General features: G+C 43.8%; 2 protein-coding genes across 2 annotated transcripts in view; one reads left to right on the top strand and one right to left on the bottom strand.

The window, feature by feature from the left end:
- The first annotated feature begins 1,340 nt into the window (after positions 1–1,340).
- Positions 1,341–12,354, top strand: abhd3 (abhydrolase domain containing 3, phospholipase). The gene is made up of 9 exons (XM_079285434.1): positions 1,341–1,567; positions 2,507–2,670; positions 4,177–4,359; positions 6,399–6,444; positions 8,717–8,829; positions 9,332–9,505; positions 10,177–10,225; positions 10,322–10,487; positions 10,622–12,354. The coding sequence occupies exons 1-9, from the start codon at positions 1,406–1,408 to the stop codon at positions 10,801–10,803; spliced, it is 1,239 nt and encodes a 412-aa protein (XP_079141560.1). The 5' UTR covers positions 1,341–1,405; the 3' UTR covers positions 10,804–12,354.
- Positions 12,355–15,262: 2,908 nt separating this feature from the next.
- greb1l (GREB1 like retinoic acid receptor coactivator) overlaps positions 15,263–25,448 on the bottom strand; it is a 40,304-nt gene continuing 30,118 nt past the window's right edge. Inside the window, exons 18-34 of the mRNA XM_079284658.1 lie at positions 25,104–25,293; positions 23,935–24,071; positions 23,406–23,748; positions 22,751–22,866; positions 22,308–22,540; positions 21,633–22,192; positions 21,408–21,504; positions 21,125–21,271; positions 20,828–20,967; positions 20,446–20,607; positions 20,029–20,233; positions 19,561–19,723; positions 19,097–19,312; positions 18,874–19,015; positions 18,561–18,761; positions 17,816–17,954; positions 15,263–17,518 (exon numbers count right to left, since the gene is read on the bottom strand). Coding sequence (XP_079140784.1) covers positions 17,355–17,518; positions 17,816–17,954; positions 18,561–18,761; positions 18,874–19,015; positions 19,097–19,312; positions 19,561–19,723; positions 20,029–20,233; positions 20,446–20,607; positions 20,828–20,967; positions 21,125–21,271; positions 21,408–21,504; positions 21,633–22,192; positions 22,308–22,540; positions 22,751–22,866; positions 23,406–23,748; positions 23,935–24,071; positions 25,104–25,293 — 3,355 coding nt within the window. The 3' untranslated portion in view covers positions 15,263–17,354. The remainder of the gene's footprint in view (positions 17,519–17,815; positions 17,955–18,560; positions 18,762–18,873; positions 19,016–19,096; positions 19,313–19,560; positions 19,724–20,028; positions 20,234–20,445; positions 20,608–20,827; positions 20,968–21,124; positions 21,272–21,407; positions 21,505–21,632; positions 22,193–22,307; positions 22,541–22,750; positions 22,867–23,405; positions 23,749–23,934; positions 24,072–25,103; positions 25,294–25,448) is intronic.

Below are 25,448 nucleotides of genomic sequence, written 5' to 3'. Positions count from 1 at the left end.
AGAAATTATTTTGTAACTATGCAACATTTCCTCTAAAATAGAATTTGAAATTCGACAAATTGTCTCATGAATGTGATTTGAAGTTATCTCATGAGTGAGATTTTGAAGGGCTTTGATTTAAAAATGCTACATCAGAATGTTTTGATTATGTCAGAGTGAGACCTTGAGGTGGTCTGCTATTAGCCTGTTGTGAAATTATTTTGTAACCATGCACCATTTCCTCTAAAATCTAATTTGAAATTAAACAAATTGTCTCATGAATGTGATTTGAAGTGAGCTCATGAATGAGATTCACCTCTTCCCAAGTTCCTAGACACTCGGGACTGATAACAATCGAATCGCAATGACCACTTTAGTGGGGGTAGAGCCCGCACCCAAAGCTCTAGGACATTCCTATCACCCTAACCCTAACCCTAGCCCCCAGCCCTATGACAGCTATACCAAAGGAACAGGCTACAGCCACCAAACTTTTAAGGCTATTAACCTGTGGTGAAATGATTTCGTAACTAGCACCTTTTCCTCTAAAATCTCATCTGAATTTAGACAAATTGTCTCATCATATGATTCAGTTATAGTCTGGAATTATAGGGAAAATACCATTCATACAACTTTCAGTTATTAAATGTTTTCTTGTTACAAAATACGAAATATCTCTTAATTGGTCCAGTAAAAATGTCAGATTTTCTGTATGGGTGGAGTCAGAGATGTGTTGAACACATATACATCAGTCACTGTCTGTAATTATTGATAAAATATATTTTATTGTCCCTCAAATATTCAGATATTAGATATTTTGTCAGTACAGATGCAGAACAGTTTTATAGCACCTTAAACATTTCAGAAATTAGCTTTCAGAAATTTGAAGGTGCAATTGCAGTTCACAGATGTTACTTCATAAAACGTCTTAATTCGTACAGTTAACAAGTCGGCTTTTTGTTTGGATGTGGTCAGAAATGTCCTGAACACATACATCAGATATTAATAATTGCATTATCTTTCCAGCAACCTTCAAATCAAAGAATAGAGACACAATGCAGTTGTATTTTCCCTTTAACTCACGAAATGCAGGTAACATGTTTTATAGTTAATGTTAATTAATTTAATCTTATTTCCACAAATGCAATTTGTATATACGTTTAGTTGACATCTTATTTTGAAAGCCGGATGTTGTCTCACGTTAATCCCTCCGCTAATTTTGCAAAGTCCTACGCTCGCTCCCGATTTGTTCCGTTTGAATACGTTTACCGTGAATTTCAGCATATAGGCGCACTACAATTCAAGTGTCTGCTGAGCTAACTGCGGTCCTTCACAGTGGCGCTCGCAGGCAGACACAGCTGACGTTCAGCCCTGAGCCGGCCGCTGTCCTTGCAGTACGGGGATAAAAGGAAAACAGGGAACCCTTGCAATGATCTCGCTGGACTTCAATTTCAACATTTTGACAAGGGACCTGTCACATTATCTGGAAAACCAAGTGAAAGTCGGGCTGTTTGGCTCGGGAGTGGGACTGTCTCTGGTGCTGGGCTTTAGCGCAACGTACACCTGCTATTATTTGCTCTCGGTAGCGAAGGTAAGTATCGTTAACTCGCGGTTAATAACACCCTGACCGGCTGCTAATAGCCTTATAGCCGTGTGTGTGTGGGGGGGGCATTTAAAACCCACCGTGTGTGCCCTTCGCGGTGCAGCATCACCATCACTGCCAGCCGAGTGATGATGACACTCGACCGGTGCATTTGCAGATGGATCGATAAGGTTGCATCTGTCCACCGGTACATGCCTGCACGTGTTTGGCGGCTCTCTAGCCGATTTTTTAAAAATCAGCATAGATAACAATACCCGGAATCGATGTTATCCACGTGCAGCACTTATGTAACTGCATACACGTTCAACCCATAGACGCCACGGTCACAGTTAGATGTCGGCACTGACCAAGCTAAGCTACCATGAACGGGTATTGTAACTCAGTAACTCACAGTCACTATTAATAAATACAAATTGAATACGTTCATTGTGCATGAGTTTAAGATTAGAATATGAATCGGGAAAACAAATGTAATTGTCAGCAGACCCAACAGTTTCCTTAAAACAAATTAAAGTTAAATGAACAAATGCATGTAATGCATGCCTAACGTTTATTGTCAGTATGTTGAAGTGTAATAGAGAGCTTAAATGCAGGTTCATGCGGATCTTATGTGTTAGTAAGTTAGTAATAACCTTTATTTCAATTGGATGCTGACGTTTGAAATCCTGTACTCAATTACTTTTCTATCTTAATTGTCATTTAGTTTGAATGTTTTGCAACTGATCCACATCAGAAGATTTGACGTTGAGTTTAGAGACAATAATGCAAGAAGTTGGATATGATGTAACAAAACATGGCTCAGCTAAAAGATGCTTTGTTACAGCGATTGATGTGCTGTCATGTTAGATAACCTCACTTTACTGAATAAAGATAAAGAAGCCACTTTCTTGAACCTGTGTCGCACTTTGATGCCCTTGTCTTCCACAGAAGCCACAGCTCATCTCTGGGGGTAAGAAGTTCTACCACTTTCTGAAGGAGCAATGTCCCGTAGTGTCAGAGACCTACTACCCCACCTTCTGGTGCTGGGAGAGCCGCATCCAGACTCTGCTGAGACCCTTCGTCACTGCCAAACCGGGGGTCGTCTACAGAAAGTTAGTCCTCACTCTTCAGACACGCTTCACCACGGTTCATATGTGCATTTGAACTCATAAAACAGCTCCGGTCAAAGAGGTCAGAGAGATAAGTGTGAAGAATGTAAGGTAGACATGTCACCATATCACCTTTGACATGCTGCAGCACATGCACATTTATAACGTCAGCTTACTTCTTCTGGTATTCTGGAGTAATTAAACGCCACCGCAGACATTTCTTCCATGCCCACAGTGAAAATCTCCAAGAATTAGCTTGGTCACTGAGAGTGTGTTATTGTGCCTTTCTCAAATATTTCTCACCAGTTTAACAACTGGAAACAAATGCCAGTCCTGTTCTTTAGCCCCGATTGAAGGGCTCAGAGGAGAAAGACATCGTTTGTGTCACGATGGAGGCTTCGGCCGCCCTGCCTGCTCCTTGATAATGTACATTCTGTTGAAGATTAATAGCCACTGCATTCCTTGCCCCCTGCGCACACAAAGGAGATTAAAATGAATTAAGAGAGACTTAATTGCCATTATTGCTGTTTATTACTTATTTGTTCATATTACATTCTTACATAATGTACAATTTACATAATGTATTCAGATATTCCCTAATTTGCATAGCCATGCTTTTTGGTGTATGTGTGTGTGTGTGTGTGTGTATACAGTATAAATTGTGCATGTATTCTGCAATATGATCTTTGTCAGCCAGGCACTCGGGGTTGGAAAAAGAAAAACAAATAATTCCTAAAATTGTGCTTTTGCTTTGTTTGCCCTAACCTATACATCAAAATTTAAACTTTTTAAACTTCACCCGAGGTTGACCCGAGGACGGACACCGTGAAAACTGTCCAATTCGTCACCGGCTGCCGGGGTGAAATTCGACTCATGTCATTGTCCGAGCGGAGGATCGGCACCAGGTCCCCTCTCACTTCGTGGGTCGGCCCTCACTGACTTTAAAGTCTGGCTCAAGATGCATATTTCATGGCGGCTCTGTAATTTCATGCGGATGTCTTTACAGCCAGCCGGCCAAGTTGGCTCACTGCCTGCTGTGTGTGTGTGTGTGTGTGTGTGTGTGTGTGTGTGTGTGTGTGTGTGTGTGTGTGTGTGTGTGTGTGCAGTGCAGGTTTTAAAATGCACTAGCACCGGGGCTTGAATGACCTCATCTGCCTGGCCGGGCTTGTATAACCCAGAAATTGATTGACCATAAGAACCCACTGGTGCAGCGCCCTCCTCCTTATCTTAACGTGCTGTGCCGCCGGCAGCTAAGTCAGCGCTTCTACCCACATATCCAATTCCCCTTTGGGGGGGGGGGGGGTGCTTGTGATGGACGCAATGAAGTATCGTCACTTTACCTGGAAACTGAACAGAAATCACGAATTGCGTGAAGAATGGAACCAGAGAATTTGAATGACCATTCTGTGAGTGAAATGAATGGATGCACGGGGATACAGACACAGACACAGAGATCATTTTTGAGCGAGATTGTCGTTGCTGAGTTGCGTGTCTCGCTCGTCTCTGCAGTGAGCTCATTAAGGCGGCGGACGGAGGACAGATCTCTCTGGATTGGTTCGACAACGACGACAGCCTCTCTCATCCCGACGCTGCCGCCAGGCCCACGATCCTCCTCCTCCCCGGTCTGACCGGCACCAGCCGAGAGTCCTACATCCTGCACATGGTCCAACAGAGCCGGGATCTGGGCTATAGGTGGGTGGTCTTGGCCGGACACCCTGGCTGAGGGCCCGGCACTGAGCACACATTAAGGGCCGCTAAATCACACCACTGACACTCTCTGTGCCCTACGCTCTAATTTGCCACACAGACATTTGGTCCAATCAAAATCAGAATACCTCGGCAGTCATACCAATGTTGATAAAAGTGGAAAAACCTGACACCTGGCTTTGCGATGACTTCGTAAGTTTCTTTATGTAACGCTTGCATGCGTCACAGGGGCTCGGGGTCATTTCAGGTGAAGTGCACAAATAAAGCGGGCAGCTGAGCTCTGCGTCAAGAGTCGCTTTTTTGTAAATCGTCAAACGTAGCACAAGCTCGAAGAGTTGCAGAGGGAGGCAGTTTCTCCCCCCTCTTCCCCCCCCCCCCACCTCCAATAGACCCTTTTGCCTGCGCTCATTCTTTCATCCAGATTCAGGAAGGCATGGCAAATTCAGCATCTTCCGCCCCTCACCCCTGTCTGTGTAGCTTAATGAATTACAGCTTATCCCGGTACAAGCTTTGCAGCTTAGCCCAGGCCAGCTTCAGAGTTTATGCTGCAGTGTGTGTGTGTGTGTGTTTAAGCGCACACCCCACACACACACACACACACACACAAACACACACCTCCCAGTCCTCTTGCCCAACTCTCCATCCAGCCCCACCCTGCTGCTGGGCCACACCGACCGAAACGGCGGGTGTGACTCCAGATTATGGATGAGGGGAGGGATGCTGATGCCTTTGCTGCACAGTACAGGCAGAATGCTCTTCACACAGCTGGGCCTCCCTGCAAAGCTCAGCATATTCCCGGTTCAGTTGGGTTTCTTTTTAAAGTAAGGAACATTTCTTCAAAGGAATTTGGGCCACCGTGCTCCTTTGAACACGGAAGTCAATGACTTGCAGTGACAAAAAACAAAAAAAGCAAGCGTATACTTACTAGAGCAGTGGTTCTCAACTGGTCTGGCTGCGGGACCCACCATCACCCCTTAATGACAAGCCGGGACCCACTACCCAAATTATATAAATATATAATTTGAGTATATCTATATTCAAGAAGTCTAGTAATAGTAACGTCTCTGTGTAGTAAACAACTGACAAATCAAATAAAGAAAGTACACCAATTATATTTTAACAAATATTATTCTCACTTTTCAAATTTAACTGGATGGATTATAAATAATACATAGAAATACAGAAATAAATGTTCTTCTCATTTCAAGTAAAATAATGGCTGGATTAAAAAATAAATTACGTAACGAAATTCAATTTAGAAAACTTATTTTCACTGAATTGTCCTGCAGCTTTAAATTGTGTTCATTCAGTGTGAAGTGAAAAAGCCACTATTATATTTTTCTCATCTTCTAAAAAGAGAAATTAGAATTCAACTCTATGAGTCTGTCCAGAAACTTGTCAGAATACTCATATTTGATTGGCTGAGCTTCATCACGTCATGTGATTCACAACGCATTGGTCGGTGTTTTTCCTGCACCGCTGAACAAGTGCCGTAAATGCTGGAATAATTCCGCTGCTTAAAAAAAATGCCCTTCAAAATAAAATCACAATTTTTTTTTTTTTTTTTTTTGGTCAGACAAAGGCCCGCGACCCACTGAAAACGGGTCCGCGACCCACTTTTGGGTCGCGACCCACCAGTTGAGAATCACTGTACTCGAGCATGTACGTGTTTTTCTTCTTTCGAAAATTTGTGATCATTGATTAACCAGCCAATTATATAATTGATCAACTGGTTAATCTTTTTGTCTGTAATGACATAAAAATTGTGAAAAATGGCCATCGCAATTTCCCAGAGCCCCGAGGTGACGTATTTAAAATACTTCAGTCAAAAACACAAAGATGTTCAGTTCACAACTACATAACAACAGTAAAACAGAATCTACTCTTTAATTCATTTTCTGTCGATCGACCAATGCATGAATCATCTCAGCTCTATTTAATCTTCTTTCAGTGACAGGCAATGAACAGATGAAACGATTAAAGGAATCATTAAGTAGACTGAGATTATGTTTTGTGTGTTTCAGATGCGTGGCACTCAACAACAGAGGGGTTTCTGGTGAAACACTGCTGGTAGGAATCAGTTAATTTCTTCATTTGCCTCGTCCATATAGTCAGACAGACATGTGTACAGGATTTTTTTTTTTAAAAGGGCTGTTGATGACAGTTGGTTTTCCCGTTCGTCAGTATGACAGCTTGCCTGTAGAGTTGTCCTTGTCATTGCTTCAGCCAGCATAGAGCGGATTCCACATGTGTCACAAACATGTGTCACGGAGCCCGCACGGGAACCCTAAGCGGATGCTGCACAGACAGTGTTGTTGCACAGACAGGGATTAAGTTGCAGTCAGATACTGTATTTTAATACCAATCCACAGAAATATGACCTCGTCGAGCACGTGCTGCTCCAACACCTGACATAATCTGTCCTCTTACAGCCGGGGGAATATTTAGCCAACAAAATGGGCCTGAGCTCTGATATCACAAAGCGTGCCTGTGTTTTATGTCCCCCCCCCCCCCCCCTCATCTTTGGAACAGAGGCACGTTCTTTACGGACAACTGTATCACCCTGATCTAATCATACCATCACTGCCATACAGACATCTCAGTCATAGCACAAACAGTGTTTCATTACAGGCGGGGATTGCCTCGAATCAATCTATTGTCCCTCGTAGTGTGTGTAAATCTCAATCAGCGGCTCGTCTGTGAGTTGATTCACGCATGCATTCAAAGGTCATATCCAGAATTTAGTTGGCTCAGCTTTTCCTCAGATTTAGAAAAACTCAAAGTTTAAACTCGATGACCTCGGCACTGTACTAAGTGGTGGTGGCAAGGCGGGGATTTTCTCCCTCATTTCACTTGGGAACTGTGCTTTTCTGTTGCAAATGATGTGGCATTTGTACGCTCCTGTGAGTGTTTTCTCTGTGTCCAGTTAGTGTGAATATCATCCATTGTTAAAGCCAGGGGCTTTGGTTGAGAAAGGCTTGCTGTGTGAAAGATGCCCCCCTGCCTCAAAAGACTGCCTTGGAGTGCCCCGGGCCCTATTTCTAGACCTCGTAAACAGCCCATTACATTAGACTTTACAGTGGAGTAGGTTTGCAGCGTAAATATTTCCCCTAACTATGAGTATTATATATGTTTTTTTTGAATATCTTATATGTTATCAATCAATTTGTAAGTTTAGCTGTTTCACTGTAGAGTCCAAACGTTGTGCAGGCCTATTAAAGGACCCTTAGGAGAGTAGAAAAACAGTTTCCGACATTTACTTTGTGTCTGTGCTTCAATCTAAATAAAAGGCCTTTAAAAGCTGAAGAGTCAACAGCATCCTGAGATATTGGACTTGTTAAAGAGGCTCTTTAGGTTCAAGCTGCTTTGTTTTATAATGTGAAGTAATCTGCCCTGCCTGACAAACTGTTTAAACGTTAAAAAGGATTTTACCGCTTTGCCCAAACACCATAGAACAGTGTTCATCTGTATAATAGCCTGAAGGAATAATAACAATAACATAGCGCGTTTCAAGATAAGCTGTAAAATCATAGCTTTGCCTCATTAGAGACAGATTTAAACCCTTTCTTGGCCTGCAAAAAAAATGACAGTTTCATTTATATACAATAGGTTTTAGAGTAAAATAATCTTCTGTTCACACTTTTACTCATTTACACTGAGTGTGGACTCACTTCTGCAGTCCAACGGATGTTTGGAGAGATGCTTCACAGCTGCAGTAAGAAAAGCATCAATAACGGAACCTGTTCCGTACATGCATGTTGTGAACGGGTGCTGCACTAGCAGACATAATAATATGAATTACCAAATGCATAATTACTGTTTACATTTAAAGGTCGGACAGTGAATTGCGTTGGCTGCTTCCGGCTGCAACTAATGATTCTGAACATATGAGGTGAGAAACAGCATCTTGATTGATATTTGATCACCGCGGCCTCGTTTCACCGTTTGATCGGTGTTCACCAGCAGTGACCGACGGCTCCGTTAGAGACTCCTCACCGCTGATTGGTTGTTTTACTTCGGGCTTCGTGGAATCTTGCAAATGCCATTAGGAGCACTAAGAGGAGGCGGAAGAACCTGCTTTCCCCCACAGATTATCTGTCTCGCCTACCGTCAGGATATAGAGACAGTTTCAGCAAACAAAAAGTTACTTTTTTACACAAGTTACTTTCTGAATCTTTCAGCGAATCATTGATTCAGCTGTAGTTTGATCTGCCTTCTACATCATATCGATTGACTTCTGCAGAGCATATAACACGCTCATAGCCTGTTAAATCAAACTTGGAAACAAGAAGAGGGAAGAGAGGAGCAAAGAGTGACTCTGTTGTCTTCCGGTCCCACCCAGACCCCGAGGACCTACTGTGCGGCCAACACAGAGGATCTGGAGACTGTTATTGAGCACATCAGGAGGACGAATGAAGCGGCTCCAATCATGGCTGCTGGAGTATCAATGGGCGGGTAAGGAAGCCACTCACCACCAGCTGACTGAACATCTCAGTACACCGCTGACAAATCCCAGAATGTGACTTAAAGCTGTGCGAGACGACTTCACACATTGACTGGTGACTCAGTGGAAACCAAAAAGATGTGCTGCTATAGTACACTACTTAGAAATACTCATTTACTAATTCAGTCTTTTGATTGGTTTGGACAAAAGAGGCAAAATATGCCAAGCTAGTAAATCTCTCTTCTCTCTTAAACAATGTCACTGTTCTTATTTATTTGTTTATTGATGTGAAAATAGCTGATGTCTGAATCTTACATGTAAATCCAGCATCGCTTGGGCTGTAGTCAGTGCTTTATAATTGTCCCAGTTATTCAGTAGAGCAAGCCAAAAAAAGGTGTTTTTACTGCACAGCTCTAATCCCACGACGTGAAGGATTGGTCAGAAATGGAACATGTTCCAATCCCCGTTTTTACCAATCTGTCCCCCCCCCCCCCCTCTCTCCTCCACGTTCAGGATGATGCTGGCCAACTACTTGGGGCGCCAGGGCCGAAAGACCTGTCTGAAAGGTGTCATAGTCTTCTCAGTGGGCTGGGATGTATTTGAGTGCACCGCTTCACTGGAAAAACCCCTGGACCGCTTCCTCTTCAACTCCTACCTCACCAGCTGCCTACAAGCCTCTGTGCACAGGTCAGCCGGGGTTCGGAGCGGGGTTAGCGCGGTTGCTAGCTCACCGCTGGTGGTACGGGCAAGTGTTGCAGGAGCTTCAATAACTCGGTTTTACGTATTTATCTTTCGTGCGTTAGATTAAATGCCACTATGTGCTGTGCTGTACCTGTGTGACAATACAAGTTGATTTTACATTTTACATGTATATGTTAGCTGGTGAACAAAGCATATTTAAAAAAAAGCCTGGTAACATTTAGCAATTATAAAACCCACAATATCTTTCAATCTGTGCATTAAAGGGACAGTTCACAGCCAAAATCAAAATAGATCTTGTTGTGAGCAGTTTCGTGCAAGAACTATTTTCTCTGTGTGGATTAATTAAGGGGGCAGATCTCTAAATTCCACATCTCCAAAACCAGGCAACTCACACCAAAACAGTCTCCAGATTCATAAATAGCACCATTAATAAAAAAACTGCATTTTTGATTTTTGTGTGAACTGTCCCCATTCAGCATGATATAAATGCACAGTAATGCTTTTGTAGGAGCACTTTGAAAGCTACGCTTGATTCTTGTTTCATTATGATGTTACAACCTTGTCAGCAATTTTTGAGGGACATTTTCAGCTGCAAATCATTTCAGCTGCAAATCAACAGAAGTCTGTGACCGTTTTATTCTTGATCTCCCCGGCAGACACAGACCAGTGCTTGAAAAGTGTTACGACATCGATCACGTCATGAAGGTCGGGGTTATTTTTTGTGATATATTGGCCACAAATGCTTATCTAATTAAAGGAAGTAGCCCAAATGTACTAAATCTACTTGGTCCCTCCCTGCAGGCGAAGACCATTCGAGAGTTTGATGAGAGGTTCACCTCCATAATGTTTGGTTATCCTACCATTGATGACTACTACCATGATGCCAGTCCTGTCCACAAGCTGAAATCTGTGCAGGTGCCAATGCTGTGTCTGAATGCTGCTGATGATGTCTTTTCCCCGTCTCACGGTGAGTCCCAGCAACCTCCGATTTCTGTACACTCCGACGTTACTTAAACACTATACCGACACGGTGACATGAAGACTGAGAATGTAGTCCACGGAGAAGAAAACAGGACCTGAGTCCCGTGTTTCCTTTTTCAGCCATTCCAGTGGAGGCAGTGAAGCAGAATCCAAACCTGGCCATGCTCATCACCTGTCACGGCGGCCATATTGGTTTTCTGGAGGGCCTGTGGCCTCGACAGAGCACTTACATGGACCGAGTCTTCAAGCAGTTTACTAAGGCGGTCATCGAGCAAGGCAGCGGACTGCAAGACCTCTCCTGATAAGAGAACTTAACAAAGTGTTCCGCTCGTTTTACTTGGTCTCACATATGCCTTCCTTCCTTCCTTCCTTCCTTCCTTCCTTCCTTCCTTCCTTCCTTCCTTCCTTTTCTTTCATTTTTTCCATCCATCTCTCCTTGCTGCCTTCCAGCCTTTATTTCATCCATTTCTAATTCAATTCTTCCTTGTTTGTCTTCCTTCCTTCATCCATTCCTTTGACACGTTTCCCCTTTTCCAAACTTGCCTTTCATTCCTTCTTTCTGCATTCCATCCATCCTTTATTTCTTCCCTCTCCACCTAACCCTGTTCTACCTCTTTCCTTCCTTCCATTGACTTTCTTTTATCTTTGCCCTCCATCCTTCCGTCCCATTCTTCCTCCTGCCACAAGCAAAAAACAACAACAACGTCTCTCTCATTTGAAGGGCACATCTTATAGAGTGCAGCATTTGTGTTGCATTCAACATTAATTTATTAATTCCATACGGTTAACAAGTATTTGTATGTATTCACGCTGTCAGTGGTATGTTGATTAAAAAAGCAAGCATAGCTGTTCACGTCGCTGTTGAAACAATGAACCTGTGCTCATCAGGCGCATTAGCTAGCTAACAAACTCTGCGATTACCTTGTGCAATCATTTTCTCTTGAAGCTAACACACATGAAAATCCAATGATCTTTGTCCATGAGCCGTCAGTACATCTATGAGTAGGATTTTAGCCCTCAGGGATTTTCTTTATTCGCTCATGCGTCCTGTGTAGATTTATTCAGTCAATCATACTCCTTTAGTTTTTATTTTCGTGGTTTAAAAGTAGATGCTATGTACACATTTTATCCTAGAAAGTAGTTCGATGTTTTGGGGAAATCTTTCTTCAGGAGAGTGAGAGGAGAAGCGTGAAACCACTCTCATGTCTAAGCTAGCAGCTAATTCGATTAGCGTAGCATAAAGACTGGAAACAGGGGGAGTCAGCCATCTTAACTCTGTCCAAAGGTAACAACATTGTTTGACCATTAGACGGAGCCAAGCTAGCTGTTTCCCACTGCTTGCAGTCTTAATTCTAAGCTAAAAATAACCAGCTGCCTTATATTTAATATACTGTACAGACATGAGAGTGGTATCTATATTCCCATCACTTTGCAAGAAAGCGAATGAGCGTGTTTCACAAAATGTTGATTTTTTTCCCCCTTCCTTTAACCTCCTGGGTGCACTTTTCTTTTCTCACATTCTCCCTTTACGCACACCAAATAGTTCTATAAATGTGCATTATGGAGAATAATTCATTAATGACAAGGAATGTGTAATTGCACTATTTTAGTTGATTTTACCATAACTCTAACTCCATAATGCAAGGCACTTCATTTCGTACGATATATGAAAGTATATCCCAAAGGCCGAACACAGCAGTATATGAATTCTATGACGTTTCCTTTGAGAGAATCTTCTGTAAATAAGTCTGAGGGTGCGAGATACAGTGATGTAAATGAAGTAATGCACATAGGAGTGTACATATTTGAAGTGGCAGATGTACCTTTATAAGATGCACAGTATCGTCAATGGAACCGGGTTGTCAGTCATTTTTATTTGGGGGGGGGGGGGGGGGGGGGGGTTTCGTTTCGCCAACAATGATCAAGGGGCTGGCTACCGTTTATGAGTTGGCTTCGATAAAAACGATGTGATTTGACTGGCGGCCAGACTTTCCGTAACGCGCTGCATGAGGGATTCTGACTTCCTGTTCCTGTGGAATTTTGGTGTCTGTTTGTTCTGCCAGGTCGTCCATCGAGTAGCATGTGTCTCATCGCCGTCATCATGTCCCGAACCTCAACATCACTTCTGTAGCACAAAGGACATGTTTGTTTGTTTCCATTGGATGCTGCATTTCATTTTGCATACCACATGAAAAGAAAAAGCAGAGACAAAAAACATTCTGTCTTAACATCTGCAGCAATAAGATTTTAAATTTACAAAAATAATTGTCTCTATAGTGCAGTTATCAGTATGCACATTATCACTATGAGTGTAATATGCTGTATTTAATAAATTATTAAACAGAGGCGAGGTCCATTTGTCTGCTGTCTCAAGTGATTCTGCTCGTAATGCATTTTCTCCACAGAGTGTATTGCATTGCTCGACTGGCTGTGTACTGCGGGTTAGAATAATTGACTGCAGTTGCCTTTTGTCAGCAGTTTTCTTTCAACTCTCTTTCTTTCATTTTCTTTCTCTCCCTTACTTTACTGTTATTCAGTCTTTCTTTCGTTTTTTCTCTGATTTTTTTCACCTCGTCCACTGAAGTCGAGGCATTTGACGGTCTACGACTTGAGCTGGCTTACTGCATGGCCTGCGTGTCACTGCAGGGTCGCCCTCCCTCTCCTTCTCACATCACAGTCCAGGGTTTTGCTCCATGCAATCGACTCACTCCAAACTCACGGGCTTAGTTGCTGACAGGATATGCATCCCCAATAAGCCCAAAGACAGATGTACTTTGGTTTTATCTAGATGCTTTATGGAAGCCTGGGAGTAATTAGAGTAGACTGCCAAAAGGGATGAGTGATTCACTGTTGGTTACCATCTACGAAAGTTGATATTATGTGGCAGGAATCCCTCTATTATAAATGTCATGTCTGCTGATGTGATAATGTACTCTGGATAAGTATATAGTCCGAGATCAATAAATGCTCTTAATGTCAAGATGGAATAAAAGGATGTTTCACGCTGACTTTTTGTCACATCAGTGTCAGAAAGTAGTTTAATAATAATTACTGCATTGCCTGAGGACTCAATAATTATAAGAAATGTCAGAATCATCAAGAGACATTGTCTCTTTTTCTCCTCTGAGGATTTGCATGTAAAGTTACAGCATCACCGAGAGAAGCCAAAGAAAGCCAATCTTTACATATTTTATGGTTGAAGTCATAAAACATTCAATTACCCAATGACCTCTTTTTAAGCATGGGAATTCTCCAGTGTGTCCCAAATTAATCACTTTGGGACATCTTAAATCTCTTGGGCTTTCTGCACATTTGTTTTGCTCTTCTCAACAGAGAAATGATGAGGCATAGGAATCAGCGCTCTCTTCCTCTTCCTTATCCTGCCCGGACTGCAGCAGCTGGCTGAAAATAGCCTTGTGTTATATCACACGGGTTGTATAGGTTGACGGAGAGTGTACTTTAGCAGGAGCTGAAATAGTGCCATCCCTGGACCAACAACGCCCCTGTGCCCTTACAGTGAAGTGAAGTCATAGCATCCATTAAGAAGACATTTCTGCTCTTGATAACGAGAGGGCCACTGTGCAAAGTCACGGCGTGGCTACAGAGCTGTTGAGACTGGGAGATGAGCAAGGTATTCTGGGATTTACTGGGATTGAAAGTATGCAGATAACAGAAATCATCAAAACAAATTCACCGACTTTAGTAGATGACAGTAACTTTCCTTGACTCTGTCAATGCAATCAAAGACATTCTAAACAACTTTGCTGAGACCATTTTGTCGAATGTATTTTAGAACAATGTTTACTGAAATCATCAAAGGCCTAAAAACTAGGTTCAAACCAAGGGCCCCTCAACAGGATGGGGTCTCCAATACAAGCGTTGCCTGAAGTCTTTATTCCTGCACGAGTATTAAAAAACTTGCAATGACTTGTGTTATCACAACCTAAAACGGAGCCTGGAGCCTCTGGGCCCCCAGAGGGTTTGGGACCCCAGGGCAGTTGTCAGATATACAGTCGGTAATCCAGCCTTGGATGAAATTCATTTTATTCTTTACAAACTAGGACATGCACTTATTTAAATCTTTTATATATGTATATGTGTGTATATATATCTATATATAATATATATATATGTATTTTGATTTGACTTTCTAATAAGACATGAAGTCTGCAGATATAAATCTTGTGATGACACCTCCACTTCATCAGGTGTCCCTGGTTCTTCTTTGTCTTGCAGGATCTGGGCTGTCAGCCTCATGAGCCACCTCGAGAGACATGCAAAGGACACACACACACACACCTACAGACAGATTCCTAAACAGTCATATGCTGCTACAGTGCAACCTAGTGGCCAAATGGAATGGTCACTCAGAAGTCATATTTATGTCCAACAAAACACTTTGATAGAATCTCATGTATTTCCTCTTTATTTAAGCGTTGACACAGAGCAAAATAGTCAAAACCTAAGATGCGTTTTTCTATGGCTGCCCTATTCCATCAGTTTGACTCCAGATGACTTGTGCATCTTTCTATACACATTTCTCCAAAAATTGAAAAATCACAATTGGGATCATACTTGCTGTCCGGAAACTTTAGGATGTCTACTACAATTCAAAATACAGTTCTATGAAATGTAGATTTTTGTGCTCTGTGAACACACATTCACTGTATTTGTGCTCCTGTCACAAGTGGAAACATATAAACACTCAAGCTGAAAAGAAAGCCCGAAAAAAATAAGCGAATGATTTTCGAAGTCATTTTATTACATTCATAAATTTTCAACAACAGCAGCATGGCTCTAATACGTTCATACGTTCACAGCCTGCAACCACAACGGTAAACATGAGGTAGATCACCCGGACACCAAGGCCACCACTGGGCCGCACATGGTTATCAAACACATTTCAGTGACGATTGTGAGAGCAAGTTGCATATTAAGTGTTAATTATTAACAAGAAAGACACTTTCTATGGACCATTGGCGTTTAAGTTAAAGTTTGGATCACAAGTCTTGTATTTGGACACATTTTGGGGCTCATTTAATTATGGGAAATATTAGTTTTTCCTGCTGGTAACTTGTAGAGTGCACGTTCACATTTCCTACCCCCAGTGACATTCAGTCGATCTAAGAACCAGTCGTCTGGGTCTTGTGCAAAGCCTTCGTGGATGGTTTTGAAGAGAACACGCGCCCTCGGTTTAGGCGAGCTCAGCATGCAATCAAATATTACGCCTCAATGTGATTATCCGTCCAAAATGTTTGTCAAATAAATAAGAATCCCGAATGGACCTGATTTTCATTTTCAATAAAAACACAACACAAGAACATGTGGTTAAGGACTCATCTAGGTAGATTCTTCTCGTCTTTGCAACATCACGGAAAATGAAGAAAGACATCATGACCAAAAGATACTGGCAAAAGTTACACAAGACTAAAAAAAACATCAGTAACCCTCAGTGGTTAAGGGGATGATATAATATATTATTAATGTAAACAAAGCTTTAAACAGTACAGTAGTCCAAAATCTAATTATTTCACTTTGCTTCACTCAGACACACATTTCTTCGCCTCACAGTTAAATGGTTTCTTCATTGTCATTGGTCCGGAAAAATGTAAAGACTTGAGCAGTGACCGTATGAAACGTCACTAAAAAAGGCATATTCTTTGGACAACCCTGTGCAGAAACATATAAAAACATTCTACTTTCAAGTATATGAAATGATCTGATCTGAAAATATGGCAGATTGTGAGTTAATGTGTGGATGGGAGCCAAGACCATTAATGTACAATCAGCCTCAGAACATTGTAACAGGAGGTTCAAATCACAGTAGTCAGCAGCAGGATACTTGGCAGTGAAGAGGGCTGGCTTATTAAATAGCATCGACGAGCATGATGTGATTATGCTTCAAATACCCAGTATTCAAGTCAGTTAACGCCTGAACACAAAACATTTTGAACGAAACTAGTTTTGCTTCCACGCCTGTCTGTTTGGCATTTAACATTTACAGACAACAGACCTGCTCCATAGTTGTATATTCAAGTCTGAAGAGAACATTAACGTACTACATTCTTGAAGGGACACAACTTGTACTTTTCTTCAGTTGTGAAAAAGTCTTTGGATCGATTCACGCGTCAAGTCCTTTTGATACTAAAACCACACTCATTCAGCTCCCCGTCAGAAGGATTATCGATTCCACACACATATATATATATCTTTAGAGGCACAAGACAGAAGTCCATTTGCAGTTTAAATGATAGATAAATCCAATACAGGTCAACCTCTATGTTAATATCTCTTTAATACAGTGAGCTGACTTGGATCGTCAATAGGCGGCGTGGAGTTTGAGAGGCAGAGCAGGTGAGGAGGGACGAGGAGAGCGAAGGGAAAAGGCTGAGGATGTCTTTGGTGCACAACACAAATGAAAAATACACGGTGAACGAACAAAAAAAAAAAAGCGTTACTCCTTTAAGCGACCTCCCTTGGATCTCCCTTTAAAACCCTGAGATAAACACGTATGCCCAGAATGGGACATACTGTGGTCAAAGTACATTTGTATGTACAAATACAATCTTCAAATAGTCACATCGTTGATCCGAGAGCATCCATGTTTTCCCCCACAGCAAAGTAGAGACAATCCCAGCTACGAGCAAGAGTTAAAACACGCACTGACCCTCTTCAGAGTCAGTCGTAGTGCACTGTGGTAGTACAGACGAAAGGAAAGCCATATCAGGTGGCCTTGTGTCCACTCGTGGGGCACTTTGGATCGAGTGCTCCAGCATATCCCCTCTGACCTTCCATTGGAATGGCGAGAATTGTGACCGCTGGGCTGGTTTGGAATCAAATCTGTTTTTGAGGTTCAAACATGGCGGCCAGTCAGAAAGTAGAGGGGCCGGTCATCGCTGCAGTTAGCCGTCTGAAACTCGTCCCGCAGGCGGAACTGCCACTCGTCCTCCAGCTCCAGTCGGACGATGGTCTGGCGCAGGGAACTTCGGTCCTGGCAGATCACGCAGAGAGTGGCGCCTGTGGACACAATCGGGGTAACAAAAATAAATAAATCAGAGCGGGTCGTCCTCTAAAAGCCCTGTTAGTGTCCCTCAGAGGCTGTTCTGCTTACTGAAGCGAGGCAGGCTATGATCTGTTCACATGCATTAAGTTCCTACCATTTATTGTTCATGATTATTGGTCAGAAAGACACAGGAATATACACACAGGCACGCCTCAATCGACACATACGTTAGTGTCGCATAGCACCGAAGGTATAAGCTATCATAAAGTAGATGCTACAACAACAACAACAGAAGCAGTTGCAATAACCACCTTTGAGGAAGCGGAATTTCTTGAGGAGTCCGGAGACGACAAAGGAGTCACAGAGGTAAAGCAGCAGGCCGCTGAACAACAGGCCCTGGTGGTTCAGGTTGGTGGAGTGTGGACGAGAGTTGATGTAGCACACAGAAATCTGTGACCAAAAACACGACGCATAAAAGACATTTCGTTAATTCCACTCAGGCCAACTACAAGAAACATAAAGTGCATCTCTTTTGGGTCAAAATGAAGGAAACAACCACCAATAGATCCTGTGGGGAGCAATCGGAGGCGTCTTTACAAGCAGATGCAGCGTTGCATTGCGAGCGTCATGATTTATTTCCATTACAGGAGAAAACACAAACACAAGAAATGTGTCCAGGCATGCAAATAATGAAGTTGTGCACAAGAAATGTAGCCTACAGTGGAAATGTGCAAAGTTAGCGTTCAGTGTTTGCACATGTGCGCGCATGTGGGTCAAAATGTTCTCAGCAAAACAGCTGGCGAAAAGGTGCAACACGTTTCCCTGGTTAAAGAAAAGTCTACAAAAGGTTGTTCCTATTCTTGTCATAGTTTACACTTCAGCAATTCCCCCAAAACAGTCGTACAGTATGTACAAATGTATGAAATTCAGCATGTCTGGGGATCAACTGCACTTGGCTTCTATCCCAAAGAGGTTTTTACGGCAGATTTAAGCTGAAGGAATGACGCCAACAGTCTCGTCTCAGGCGTTCAACTGCAACCTCCCGGGAGCTCTCACCTCCGGGCTGATGTTGAGGTAGCTGTCAATGGACAGAACTGGGTTGCTTCTGTTCTGCACGGCCTTCGGAAACAGTCTGTGGCTGCAGCTTTGCAGGAACCTTTCCAGCAGGAACTGGGCTGGGGCGTCCAGGAGGGTCTGCTCGCTATCTGGGGCGCAGACATACTGTGGCGGGCTGATTGAGGTGGGGTTTCCCATGTCCTGGGGAGGGGAAGAAAGCAGTTTAGTGTTTGATGGCGTTTCATAAAAAATAAACTCACCAGAAGCCCCTCTTACAAAATGGCCATTGTGTTTGTACGAACGCGACACATACCATGAGTTTAGGTTTGACCAGGAAGTCTTTGTTTCCCCCAACTGGAATGTGTTTCTTCATGAGGCTGAAGTAGTTGAAGCGACACAGCAGCAGCCCGCTACTGTTCACCCTTAAATTAAAGTCCACCTCCTCACAGCTATACCTGCACATGGGACCAAAATAGCAAAAGCAGGTGGATTAAGACGCTGCACAACTTGCCAAACGTGTGGACTGACTGACTTACCGATTAAGGTCATAATGAACGTTCTGCGTCAGGTCCACATTAAGCATGACCAAGTCATGGAGGTGACACCGGCTGAAGGGATGGCCGGGAGACTTGCGAGCCAGGCTGCTGCTCCACCTGCGCGTGCCGCACATTGCGTACAGGGAGATCTTCGGTGTGTTTTCCACATGCTGCAGCACCATCTTCAGTGACACGTTGGTTCCGTCCGATGTCTCGCTGATAGAGGGAAAAAGGGAGGACGGAGCACACATGAGAATGGTTTTTTTTGGGGGCAAACACGGTTTAAAAATCACATACCTTTTCCGTATTTTTCTTCAGGGTCTTTAAATATCATAAAATACACATTTTCAACCTTGGTAATAGGGTAATAAATTGCTAAAAGTTGCTTAAGGTGAAAAATGATAACTCTAATAACTCAGCAACTTGTTTCTATGTCCACTTTACACATCAGAAAGAATTACTACCTGCTGTCTGCTGGCTGGTGGCTGTTCCACAGCACGCATGAGTCGTCCATCATGACAATGAAAGGCCATACATCTTGCCTCTTGACACCTTGCTCCTCCAGTCTGTTTCTTTCCAGCTCCAGGTTATGATACGACAGCTCTTTGATCATGAAGCGGGCAGCACCTTGAACGGACAAGAGCATATGTGTCAATTTTTCTATTATATACTTTCTCAAAACTGTTACACCTACAGTGCCCTTCAACTTAAACACAGTGCTGCAGGAGGTAATAAGCAGTGCAAATTGAATTTGTGTGTGTGTGTGTGGATTACAAATTTACAAGTGAACTCTTACAGTTCAGAAGTTATTTTGTTTACAGTAAAGTTATATAATGCCCAGAAATAAATTGCTGATACATGGAATGAAACAAATGTAGGTTTTGCGCAACAGTGAAGAGATCTGAGTTGAATTAAGTTGGCATGGTGCTCACCAACTCCCGTGTTGTTGAACACAGCCGGCAGGACGAGCAAGATGTGGTTGGGCCAGTACTTTCTGTAGAGGGGCATCTCAAACTGCTTGACCACCAGGATGTGCAGATGAGTGGCGCCCTCCATGGCATGGTAAATGTTGAGCAGGCCGTGCTCTTGGCGTCCTGTAGTCGGGGTGAAGATCGGACTCTTCAACCGATCCGGGTCCTAGAGACAGACAGAGAGACAGGAAAGTAGGGTGGAAACAAAATGGGTAAAGTTGTGACCCAGAAAATATATTTCACAAGTTGATTTGTGATGCCTCAGTTTTGAGCTTCAGCAGGAAGAGATGAGCAATTCCACCCTCTCCAGAAATATACAGCACATACCTACACACACACACACACACAAATACTCCCACATAGGTAGAGTCAACTCACCTTAGTGGAGACCAGAGGCAGGCGCATGCTTTCCAAGTGGCTGCCCTGCTGACTGAAAACAAAGTGCTGCTCCTTGGCTTTGGGAATGACAAACTGGAGCTGGACCTCCTCCCCCAGCATGGACGAGCAGAAGGTGAAAGCATGGAAGGTGCACTCCGACAGCTACAACACACAAATGCACACACACACACATGCATTATTAACACAGAAGGATCAGCATTCAGCATGACTGCAGGCAGTAAAAAACAGATATCCAAACCCGTCACAGTATTTTGACAGGTGTGGATATCTGCAGGTGCGTCTATGAATCAGCAATGATACTCAAGCCCAAACGAGTCTCTTGGATGTTCGATGTTGAGGAAGGCGAAGTGTGTGCACTCACCTGCGTGGCGGGGCCTGCTTCGCAGTAGTGGTGACACTGTTCACAGTGATGAAAGGCATTGTGGGCAGCAAACCTGCTCAGACGTATGGACTTGGTCACTCGTTTCTCTGGCGTTTGGCTCTCGCCTTCTTGCTTAAAATCTGCAGATCGCAAAAATCAAAACATGTTCACACATATACTTTGAGACGACATTTTTTGTTGATGTTATATTGAATTAAAACCAATGTTTTTACAAAGTCAGATGAAATGACTAATTCAGAGACTGCCTCTGCCGTGTGTTTGCATATATCTGCTGACCTTTTAAGCACTTTGACCTCTTGTCAGTGTAAACAGGGCTGGCCTTCCTGAACTTAGGGTCCCGGGGGTAGGGGTCAAAGGGCAGCTTCCGCACTTCCTCAATGTCAGGCAGCTGGGTTTTTACGAGAGTTGTGACCTCTGATGTTTCTGGAGATGAAAAGAACATGAAAAGATGTCAATGAAAAAAGAAACAACAACAACTTGACATGTAGTTCCTCATCATATCTATGGTGTGTTTAACACCACGTGAGGTCAGGATAAATCAGTCAGCAATGGTCTTCACCTTCTTCCTCCTCATCATACACATCTACTTCCAACAGTCTGATGAGCATTCGAAACAGGATGCGAAGAAACTGCAGATAGGCACCAGTTTTTCCCACCTAATGAAGGACAAAGAAAAAAATCATCCATGTGATGTTACACTGACACTTCAATCCAGATGCATGAATAAATAAATCTCATATACTTATTTGCACCTATAGGGGGAGCAGTACTTGTGTGCTGTTACCTGCGGGGGTCCACTGAGTAGCATGCGTCGTGGATGTGGCACAGATGGAGCCTCGTAATCGGCGTGATGCTGCCTGGCGATGGTCCACTCGCGGTAGTACATGCTCCGCTCTTCCCCCTGCAGGTTGTGAGTGACGAGGGGCCTCAGCGGGCTGCTCCAGGCCACGTCTGCGTGAGGCAGCAGGGAGAAGGAGCTCAGCTGACTCCCCGACTCCCCCGCCAGCAGGCTGTATGCCGCCCGCGACATGATTACCGTCCGCGGTGACACCCGAGTGGGCTTAGGCTCTCGAACGCACTGCGTGGACTGGCTGGGCCTCTGTGTGGAGGAGGACGACGGGGAGGAAGAGGAGGAACTGGAGTAAAGAGAGGGAGGGGCCTTGGAGGCTTTAGAGGGGTTGGAGGAGAGCTGGCTTTCTACAGAATCGCACTCCTGCTTGAAGCCCTGCGTCGCTGTGCCCATGTCTGAGAAGAGGGCACCTTCGGGTGGGCAGGTGGAGGTGGAGGGCCTCTGGAAAGAGTCGGCAATGTCCGATGAGCTGACACCGTTCTCTGCCAAAGAGCCTGAGTGACACAAAGATAGTCGAAATATAAATACTACCGTAATACCTTTGAAGATATTACTTAAAGCCAACATCTGGAGTAAAGACTCAGTATCTCACTGAGTTCGGGGACTCACCAGAGGTTCTGGTTGCAGCGCTGCCGTTGCTCTGAGGCCTCTCCAGCTCGTCTCCATCGTTCAAGCTGGTGGTGGCCTTCTCTGCGTCTGATTCCCGGGGGGCCATGGCCTTCTTGGGTTCGTGGACCACGCCCATGGACACGTGGGTGCAGGCCAGACCCACCTCCTGCTCCAGGGCCGTACGAGTCAGGTAGCTGGAGTCTATCAGACGCAGGTCGCTGTATTTCAGAGACCTAGAAGAGTAAAAGTGCGAAGGAGGATATTTGCTGAGACATGGTCCTATATTTGGTTTTTAATTTTCATTGAACGCGTTTCTATGTCAAAAAAAGTCAAAGCAACAGCACGCCAAGAGGAATTATAGATGAGCTAAAAGGGAACGTACTACACTGTCCACGACTGACGATCACGTTGTAAGAGTGACAGGGTAGTGTGTCTGAGTTTACCTGGGGAAAGTTTCTCCAAGAGGGTCCTTCCCTGTAAGGATGACGATGCAGGGCAGCCCTTCCAGATCCTCATACGTGTGTGGCACCCAGTCTTCATTCTCACAGCCTCTCCACGCCTACAGCAAAACACAACACGTTTACTGTTTGGTTATGCATGCATCATTTAGAACCAGACCAAGCATGCACGTTGGGTTGATGCTGGATTTAGACATGTTCTTTTAACAAAATAAAACAGTTTTTCTAAATGCCTGATTTTAAGCAAGTAGTCCACAGGTCCCTCATGTAAAAGGTGAAGAAGCCACACTGTACAAAGGAGGTACGATTAGAAGTCTTAAAACATTCGCTGGCAGGGTTTCGGTGGTTTAAATGAGGTTTGAGATTAAGCTCAATAATCTAAGGGAAAAGTCTGAGAAAACGAGATTCGTGAACACTGAGAATTAAGTCAATTCCCTGATAATTACTTCAGAGCTCCTTGCAAAGACCCAGGTTCATTCAGATATCTAATGAGACACTGATGAACTTGAGTGTTTCACTCGTGGATCTGATTTCCTCAACACATCTTGCTTGAAAACTAACCACAGTAACTTTGTATGAATGTGATTCAAATGTTGAGTAGAAAGCATGATAAAAAAGAAATGACTGACAGTGTTCTCACCTTGAGGCGGTTGGTAAAGTTCTTCTGTAGGTTGAGCTCGGTGGCCGGGCTTCCCAGCAGCACTGCGAAGCACAACTGGAGCCCCAGTTTGTCCCTCACGTCCTCCAGACGCTCCCGGGCCAGCATCGCCAGCTGCAGCGAGGGGACCCGAACTAGCAGCATGTGGCCCCGGCCCTGGGAGCCCTCTCTGCCCGGGGCGTTGATCAGGTCCTCCACCATGGCCAGGGTCTCTGGGGTTATGTGGTCTCTCAGGGACGGGGAAGAGGTCAAGGCCATCATGGCCTCAGTGTATTGCTGAATCAGCAGGTAGCTCCGGATCACCATGCTGTGCAGGTGCGGATGTCTGGGACACAAAACACACAAGTTTGAGCTACATTGCCGATGACAACGTCTTTTATCAACACGGGCACCATTTAGACAGGTTTGTGTTTCTTCTTCTTCTTATGTTTGTGCCATCTGTCAGACTTCATATTGGAAGACAATATGTTAATCTATGTTAATGATTCCTCAGTGATGACACGGCACTGACCTTTCCAGCAACGTGTGGACCATCTTCTCAAACGCATCGTCACAACGCAGAATGGGGCTGGCCACACCCCACTGCAGGGAGCTGCTGTAGTCCCTCAGGCCAAAGTAGAGCAACTCGTTGGGAGGCTGCTCCCCCTGCTGGAGGACAATTATAGTACAGTCAGAACATGTCGTCCTCTCTAGCTTTTTGTTCCACTTACACTAGAGTGAAAAGCAGAGCTAGTTCACTGGGCGGTTAATGAGTCTTCTCTCATTGCATGATGCTTGATCTGAAAGCTAACTGAGTGCATTTACGTCCCTATTATTTGTCGTCTAAAATGAGTGGTTCCAAACCTTTTTGAAGTATTGGCCCCTTAGAAATGTGGCAATGTGCATTTGTGAACCGTCATCAACAGTCGCATAGGTCTATGGCTCATGAGTACGTATTTGAGTAATCTTCCACAGGCCTGAATAATATGCAGTAATTCACAAGAAAAAGGTTAGAGGAATGTCTGAGAAGTGAATCTAATTTTGTGCAACACATTGTAGTTTAATCAGTCAACATTATACAGTGTTTCTGTAGCAACAAAGTACTGCAGCATAACCCCCTCTGCTCTGAAACTTCAGAACAAATGAAAATATTAAAAATATGAATTCGATTTTTGTTGCAAATATTATTAGGACTGACCCAGACCACTTTCTACTCCAGTCAATGTAAACAGAATTACAACACAACAAACAATGACCTCAAACCAGACCGAATATCAGTTTGAAGACTCAATAGCAGCTTACAGTTATGGTGTGAGCAGATGAATCATGAGCAGAAAAAAAGCCTTCAAAATGATATCTTGGAGAAGCTCAATGGAAGCACTGTCAATTTAATGCACACTGCAATTACTGCAAAAATGCCCCCCAAAAAGATATCTCATTTAATATCGCATAAATCAATCAGGGTCAAGTTACCTCTAAGTAAGTTAGTGAAAGTTCACCTTCGGTCCACCAGGTGGAGTAGCTAAACCACAGCATGCTGCCATAAAGCTGCAATTTTTAATTTGCAAAATAATTGAAATAGCTCATATGTCAAAAATATCCCCTTTTTTCCACAGGATGCAACGTTAGACAAAAGCTTGCATGACTTGCATGACTTTTCTCATACCTTCAGAGCATTTGGGCTGTTAAATTAAAACTCACCAGGCTTTCGGCGGAGGGCCAGTGAACTTCGTTATGGATGCTGATGCGGGACTGGTGGGTCTGCAGTGTGTACGGGAAGCAGCTGACCTGCAGGACCAGGAGGTTCATGGCGTCGAGGACTTCCTGGCAGTTGACCACCCGGTCGGCCAAACCCTGCAGCTCGCCGTGGCACACGGAGCCTGACAGAGCACTGGAGAGGGAGTAGATCAAAGGGTTTGAAACCTGTGAGGGATGTTCTCATTTCATAAAATTCAAGTTGGATGCAAACGACAACTCGATTCGGGGCACGGCTCACGAAGGCTTTTACATTTGCTGCGCTAACTGCCCAGTGTGTTGAAGGTCATA

Source organism: Melanostigma gelatinosum, assembly GCF_949748355.1.
Source record: "Melanostigma gelatinosum genome assembly, chromosome: 15".
NCBI lineage: Eukaryota > Metazoa > Chordata > Actinopteri > Perciformes > Zoarcidae > Melanostigma > Melanostigma gelatinosum.
Note: the sequence above shows the minus strand (reverse complement) of the source record. Positions and strands in the feature narration are given on the sequence as shown.

Bases quoted from the DNA above. Each gene is read 5' to 3' on its own strand.
- abhd3 (XM_079285434.1), top strand. From the start codon at position 1,406: ATGATCTCGCTGGACTTCAATTTCAACATTTTGACAAGGGACCTGTCA. The intron at 10,226-10,321 runs GTCGGGGTTATT...CCCTCCCTGCAG, and splicing joins ACATCGATCACGTCATGAAG to GCGAAGACCATTCGAGAGTT. The intron at 10,488-10,621 runs GTGAGTCCCAGC...TTCCTTTTTCAG, and splicing joins TGTCTTTTCCCCGTCTCACG to CCATTCCAGTGGAGGCAGTG.